The 7,937-nt window shown below is 40.2% G+C and overlaps 1 gene segment (V, D, J or C); it reads left to right on the top strand.

Moving 5' to 3' along the window:
* Positions 1-6,583: 6,583 nt before the first annotated feature.
* Positions 6,584-7,693, top strand: LOC132418368 (T cell receptor alpha variable 14/delta variable 4-like). The segment is given in 2 exon segments: positions 6,584-6,641; positions 7,258-7,693. Coding segments are annotated over 2 exon segments (494 nt in total).
* The last annotated feature ends 244 nt before the right edge of the window (positions 7,694-7,937 follow it).

Genomic DNA, 7,937 nt, shown 5'->3' with positions numbered 1-7,937 from the left:
TGATCAAGGGATCAATCCAAGAAGAAGATATAACAATTATAAATATATATGCACCCAACATAGGAGCACCTCAATACATAAGGCAAATGCTAACAGCTAGAGGAAATCGACAGTAACACAATAATAGTGAGGGACTTTAACACCTCACTTACACCAATAGACAGATCATCCAGAAAGAAAATTAATAAGGAAACACAAGCTTTAAATGACACAATAGACCAGGTAGATTTAATTGATATTTACAGGACGTTCCATCCAGAAACAGCAGATTACACTTTCTTCTCAAGTGCACACTCCAGGACAGACCACATCTTGGGTCACAAATCAAGCCTCAGTAAATTTAAGAAAATTAAAATTATATCAAGCATCTTTTCCGACCACAACGCTATGAGATTAGAAACAAATTACAGGGAATAAAACGTAAAAAAACACAAACACATGGAGGTTAAACAATAAGTGACTAATTAACCAAGAGATCACTGCAGAAATCAAAGAAGAAATGAAAAAATACCAAGAAACAAGTGACAATGAAAACACAATGATCCAAAACCTATGGGATGAAGCAAATGCAGTTCTAAGAGGGAAGTTTATAGCAATACAATCCTACCTCAAGAAACAAGAAACATCTCAAATAAACAGTTTAACCTTACACCTAAAGGAACTAGAGAAAGAACAAACAAAACCCAACGTTGGTAGAAGGAAGGAAATCATAAAGATCAGAGAGGAAATAAATGAAATAGAAACAAAGAAAAAAGTAGCAAAGATCAATAAAACTAAAAGCTGGATCTTTGAGAAGATAAACAAAATTGATAAACATTTAGCCAGACTCATCAAGAAAAAGAGGGAGAGGACTCAAATCAATAAAATTAGAAATGAAAAAAGGAGAAGTTACAATGGACACCCCAGAAATACAAGCCATCATAAGAGACAGAAATACAAGGCATCATAAGACTCAACCAGGAAAAAGCAGAAAATATAAACAGACCAATCACAAATAATGAAATTGAAACTGTGATTAAAAATCTTCCAAGAGACAAAAGTCCAGGACCAGATGGCTTCACAGGTGAATTCTATCAAACATTTAGAGAAGAGCTAACACCCATCCTTCTCAAACTCTTCCAAAAAATTGCAGAGGAAGGAACACTCCAAAACTCCTTCTACAAGGCCACCATCACGCTGATACCAAAACCAGACAGAGATACTACAAAAATGAAAATTACAGACCAACATCACTGATGAATATAGATGCATAAATCCTCAACAAAATACCAGCAAACAGAATCCAGCAATACATTAAAAGGATCATACACCGTGATCAAGTGGGATTTATCCCAGGGATGCAAGTATTCTTCAATATACACAAATCAATCAGTGTGATACGCCATATTAATAAATTGAAGAATAAAAACCATATGATCATCTCAATAGATGCAGAAAAAGCTTTTGACAAAATTCAACACTAATTTATGATAAAAACTCTCCAGAAAGTGGGTACAGAGGGAACATACCTCAGCATCATAAAGGCCATATACGACAAACCCACAGCAAACATCACTCTCAATGGTGAAAAACTGAAAGCATTTCCTCTAAGATCAGGAACAAAACAAGGATGTTCACTCTCTCCACTTTTATTCAACATAGTTTTGGAAGTCCCAGTCACTGAGATCAGAGAAGAAAAAGAAATAAAAGGGATCCAAATTGGAAAAGAAGAAGTAAATCTGTCACTGTTTGCAGATGACATGCTACTATACATAGATAATCTTAAAGATGTCACCAGAAAACTACTGGAGCTAATCAGTGAATTTGGTTTAGTTGCAGGATACAAAATGAATGCATAGAAATGTCTTGCATTCCTACACATTAACAGCAAAAGATCAGAAAGAGATATTAAGGAAACAATCCCATTTAACATCACATCAAAAATAATAAAACACTTAGGAACAAACCTACCTAAGGAGACAAAAGACCTGTACTCAGAAAACTATAAGATACTGATGAAAAAATCCATGATGACACAAACAGACGGAGATATATACCATGTTCTTGGATTGGAAAAATCAATATTGTGAAAATGACTATACTACCCAAAGCTTGATAGGGATTGCACCAATCTACAGATTCGGTGCAATCCTTATCAAACTACCAATGGCACTTTTCACAGAACTAGAACAAAAAATTTCACAATTTGTATAGAAACACAGAAGACTCTGAATAGCCAAAGCAATCTTGAGAAAGAAAAATGGTGCTGGAGGAATCAGGCTCCCTTACTTCAGACTATATTACGAAGCTACAGTAATCAAGACAGTATGGTACTGGCACAAAAACAGAAATATAGATCAATGGAACAGAATAGAAAGCCCAGAGATAAACCCATGCATCTATGGTCAACTAATCTATGACAAAGGAGGCAAGGATATACATTGGAGAAAAGACAGTCTCTTCAATAAGTGGTGCTGGGAAAACTGGACAGCTACATGTAAAAGAATGAAATTAGAACACTCCCTAACACCATACACAAAAATGAACTCAAAATGGATTAAAGACCTAAATGTAAGACCAGACAATATAAAACTCTTAGAGGAAAACATAGGAAGAACACTCTTTGACATCAACAACAGCAAGATCTTTTTTGACTCACCTCCTAGAGTAATGGAAATAAAAACAAAAATAAACAAATGGGACCTAATGAAACTTAAAAGCTTTTACACAGCAAAGGAAACTATAAACAAGATGAAAAGACAACCCTCAGAATCGGAGAAAATATTTGCAAATGAATCAACGGACAAAGGATTAATCTAAAAAATATATAAACAGCTCATGTAGCTCAATATTAAAAAAACAAGCAACCCAATCCAAAATGGGCAAAAGACCTAAATAGTCATTTCTAAAAAGAAGACACGCTGATGGCCAAGAAGCACATGAAAAGCTGCTCAACATCACTAATTATTAGAGAAATGCAAATCAAAACTACAATGAGGTATCACCTCACACTGGTTAGAATGGGCATTATCAGAAAATCTACAACAACAAATTCTGGACAGGGTGTGGAGAAAAGGGAACCCTCTTGTACTGTTGGTGGGAATGTAAATTGATACAGCCACCATGGAGAACAGTATGGAGGTTCCTTAAAAACTAAAAGTAGAACTACCATACGACCCAGCAATCTCACTACTGGGCATATACCCAAAGAAAACCATAATTCAAAAATACACATGCACCCCAATGTTCATTGCAGCACTGTTTACAAAAGCCAGGTCATGGAAGCAACCTAAATGCCCATGGACAGACGAATGGATAAAGAAGATGTGGCACATATACACAATGGAATATTACTCAGCCATAAAGAGGAACGAAATTGGGTCATTTGTAGAGACGTGTATGGACCTAGAGACTGTCATACAGAGTGAAGTAAGTCAGAAAGAGAAAAGCAAATATCATATATTAACGCATATATGTGGGATCTAGAAAAATGGTACAGATGAACCGGCTTCCAAGGCAGGAATAGAGACACAATGTAGAGAGCAAATATATGGACACCAAGGGGGGAAAGAGGGGTGGGAGGGGGTGGTGGTGGGGTGAATTGGGAGATTGGGACTGACATATATATACTAATATGTATAAAATAGATACCTAATAAGAACCTGCTGCATAAAAAATAAAAGAAGGTGTTTCAAAAACCAAGACACCTAAGTAAGGTCACCTATCCCTCATAAGGCTAAAGGTGTAAGGCTGCTGTTATCTAAGTACGGTTCATGGGCCCAAAGGAGGCCGTTTCAGGGTGGTTTACCAAACCCGGTGAGTTTTTTCTCTTTTGTTGCAGATTAGTACTCCACACAGGATTCACAGTGACCCCCCTGTCATTATCTCTCTCTCTCTCTTTTTGTACACGTCCCTCCTCTCTGGTACACTGTCCACAAATTCTAGGTGCTTCAAGATCCCCAATCTCCTATTCCGTCTCAATCTCACAGTGAGACACCTGGGCTATTTGGTAAATCCCTCCCGCACTGGTGCCGAGAAGCTGCCTCCATGAAGTAAGCTGGGCAATGTTCGGGCTCACCTCATCTGTTTTCCTTATCTCTGTGCTACCTGTAGCCCAATGCCCAAAAGTTGTTTCATACAGTTTGTCCAGTTGTCCAGTTGGAAGGAAGGTCAACTCTACCTTTATCAATGAAGAAGTTACAGTAATTTCTTTTTATTGTATTTTACAAATATGTCATTTCATGGTGGATAGGGATAAAAACATCTTCAACCAACCACACATTACTTGAGACCTGCCTTAGGTAATGTTTCCTCGGTGGCATGCTGAATGAATCTTGGGGATGAATAGTAATTAGGGCAAAGGATTTGGGGAGATTAGGGAGCACTTTCTAGGCAGATGAATCCCTCTCTTACCCGTGGGAGTCATGGAGACATATGCAAGGAAGAGACCTCTGCCTATTCCAGTTAAAAATTCTGCCTGGGATTATTTGGGTAGCTAGAGATACTTGTACCATGCAGAAAATGATGGAAGCAACAACTGAATATTTCCCTAAGCATGCTCGTGTTTAGAGCTCTCTTCTGAGTCCTGTCCCATCCTCCTTTGTCTATGCCTCAAGCAGATATAGCTGTGGTGTAATTTTCAGGATGACCACCAGAGAGCGGGGTTTCCTACAAATGTGGTTCCTCTTTTTATTCAGGTGCTGGTTTGACTTGTTTACTTTGTAGCCACAAGACAGATTACTGTTGCTGTGCAGAAAGGGGCTCTCAGTTTCTAAGTGAGGAGTTTCTATAATATTCAGCTGCAAACTAGCCCCATTAGATTTGGTGTATCCTGGGGAGCAAGGACCGTTGCCAGCATGTTTTCTGCCACTCATTCTGTTCTTGTGACCTTCTTAATATTCAGTAAGTAACATTTAATCCTAAATGTTCATGATTTTTCATTTTCCTATAATTATGGGTAACTTTTAGTTTTCTTCTCTGGCTGAAAACTCTCCTTCTGTCCATTTATAACATAAAAAAGTGATTCTCTTGTAGGAGGGACCAATGGAGACTCAGTGAACCAGACAGAAGGCCCAGTGACTGTCTCAAAGGGGGCGCCTAGGACCCTGCACTGCACTTACCAGACCTCTGAATCAAATATCTATCTTTTCTGGTACGTCCAGTATCTCAACAAAGCTCCGCAACTCCTCCTGAAGGGCTCGAAGGCAAACCGGAGGGCAGAGCATCAAGGTTTTCAGGCCACTCTTGTTACGAGTGACAGCTCCTTCCACTTGCAGAAACCCTCAATGCAAGCATCAGACTCGGCTGTGTACTACTGTGCTCTGAGTGACACGGTGAGAGGGGCTGCAGGGGGAGCTGAACACAAACCCAAGGGGAGCAGGAGGGCTGAAGTGAGCAGCCTTGGGAGGAAGAGGTATATTCTCTCCTTGGGCAGTGTTTAGTTTATTTAGAGCTTTTCAGGAAAATAAATCAAGCTCAGATCTAATTCCTAGAAACCCAGGAGGTTGGGACTTGTTCGTCAGGGAGAATAGGGTGGATGTCAGTCTTGAAGAAAACCCAAGCTATGATCCCCAGAAGTGTCCCTGTTCAGCCAGAAAGACTCCTCCCTTCTCTAGACTGACTTTCAAAAACATCTATTTTCTCTTAATGTAAGATGCATGTTAGAGGTCACGATATTAATATATTCATTTAGGGAAGAGAAAAGGAATAGATGACTAAAAGCTGCATCAGCTGAATCACAATCATAAATCAGCACAGGGATGCCAAGCAAATCATACACAAATTTTCACGCAGCTGAGACGTAACGCTGTTGAGGCGCTGCTCTCAGTGAAATGAGCCAGAGCTGCTGCAGCAGTGGGATGAAAAGGCATTTGTGATTTTTGAATGGCTACATTTTTGATATAAGGAACTAGGAATGCATGGTCTGGTGATTTTGCATTCATTTTGACTATAGGATGGGATACTTGAAAGCAAGGTGTTTCTAGCACAGACTGACTATTGATTGGCATTAGACAGGTACAGCGGGACAAATTTTGTCCACCAGGAAACTTGCTATGATAGCATTAAGCAGACAAGGAACTTTATCCAATGTAAATTTCCCCAGGAACCAATGCCTTGGAGTGAAGGAAGAAAAGTTATGATGACTGAGGGTAAATAGTTTGACCTTCCTGTCTGGAAGAAGGATCTGTGAGCTTATTTCACTGTAGATTTTGGCTGCAGGCCAAAAAAAAAAAGCCATACAAAAACATGGATGACTATTTGTTCTCAGAAGTCACCATAATCATAACAAATTGTATTGCTCATAAAACTTATGTCTATCCTAGATGCATTGGCTGCATATGGCAAATGACTGCAGCACTGATATAATTGTTGTCAACTTAATTACAATAAAGTGTAAATAGGCAGGTTAGATTCACCAACCAGGTCAACAAGCCATGACGTGCCACAGGCAAACTGATAGCAGCAAGTTACATTTCCTGTTCTGGTGCAGAAGCATCTCACCCTTCAGTACTTGTGCACGTGCCCTGTCAGGCACAGGGCAGGCATTTAGACCTGAATTTGAGACAGAACACAGCACATTTCACTCAGAGGAAGAGCTTCCAACATGGGGTTCCCTGGTCTGCTGAGAGTTGTCATAGCCTCTGTCCGCCTTGGTAAGGCTGGTAAGGATGGCCATAAACAGACTCAGCTCCACTCAGCTCCCATGTTTGGGGGTAGGGCAGGTTATTATTGTCTGGTGGTGTGTAGGAGAGTTGAGTAATGGGTAGAGGAATTAGAAGTCTTAGTCCTATGTTTGTCCCTTGCAGCCCTCGGGGTTCCACCAGGAGAATCAGCCTAATTCTTTCTCTCTGTCTCTCTGTCTGTCTCTCTCCAAATATATTATATATATAAAATATTTTCTTCTCCCCAGGATCCATCACAGCCCAGAAAGTAACTCAGGAACAGCCAGGGTCTTCCCTGGTGTTGCAGTGGTTGAGAATCTGCCTGCTAATACAGGGAACAGGGGTTCGAGCCCTGGTCTGGAAGGATCCCACATGCTGCGGAGCAACTAGGCCCGTGAGCCACAACTACTGAGCCTGCGCGTCCGGAGCCTGTGCTCGCAACAAGAGAGGCAGCGATGGTGAGAGGCCCATGTACCGCGATGAACAGTGGCCCCCGCTTGCCACAACTAGAGAAAGTCCTCGCACAGAAACGAAGACCCAACACAGCAAAAATAAATAAATTAATTATTAAACTCCTACCCCCATCATCTTCTTAAAAAAAAAACAAATTGAAAAACAAAAGACCAGCCAGAAATCTCAATGCTGGAGAAAGAATATGTAACTTTGGATTGTGTCTATGAAGCTAGTAGTTATAGTTATTATTTATTCTGGTACAAACAAACACCAAGTGGGGAAATGATTTTCCTTATTCATCAGGAGTCTTACAATGAGTGAATACAACAGAGGGTCGGTAGTTTTTGGACTTCCAGAAAACGGCCAGTTCCATCAGCCTCACCATCACAGCCTTGCAGCCTGGGGACTCAGCGGTGTATTTCTGTGCTCTGAGAGACCACAGTGATGCAAGTTCCTGTGGGAACCCCACAGAAACCTCAGATCTCAACGTGAGGTGTCCCCCAGCTATGAAAACCTCAGTGAGATTCTCGGTAAGGACAGGAGAAGGCAGCGGCCGTGCCAGCGGGGCAGGGCAGTTAGAAGTGGAAACCTCACTCTAAGGAAAATACTATCTCTCTGGCTCAGAGAACATATCTAAAAGTGTCATTCATCAAAAGCACCTTGATCTTCAATTCTTCATATTGAAGTAGATCATTTGCCAAAAAATATTTAAAATTTTTTTATGGTGATTATATTAAAGCAAGTGATTTGGTTTAAAAAAATTTAGTAATATTTGGCCAAATCTGCACCTGAATTGTTAGACTTTTAGGTTCACTGCACAAATATTCACGCATTGCTGACTAA

The sequence above is a fragment of the Delphinus delphis genome, chromosome 2 (assembly GCF_949987515.2).
Source record: "Delphinus delphis chromosome 2, mDelDel1.2, whole genome shotgun sequence".
In the NCBI taxonomy this organism is placed as follows: domain Eukaryota; kingdom Metazoa; phylum Chordata; class Mammalia; order Artiodactyla; family Delphinidae; genus Delphinus; species Delphinus delphis.
This window is presented reverse-complemented; position numbering and strand designations above follow the sequence as displayed.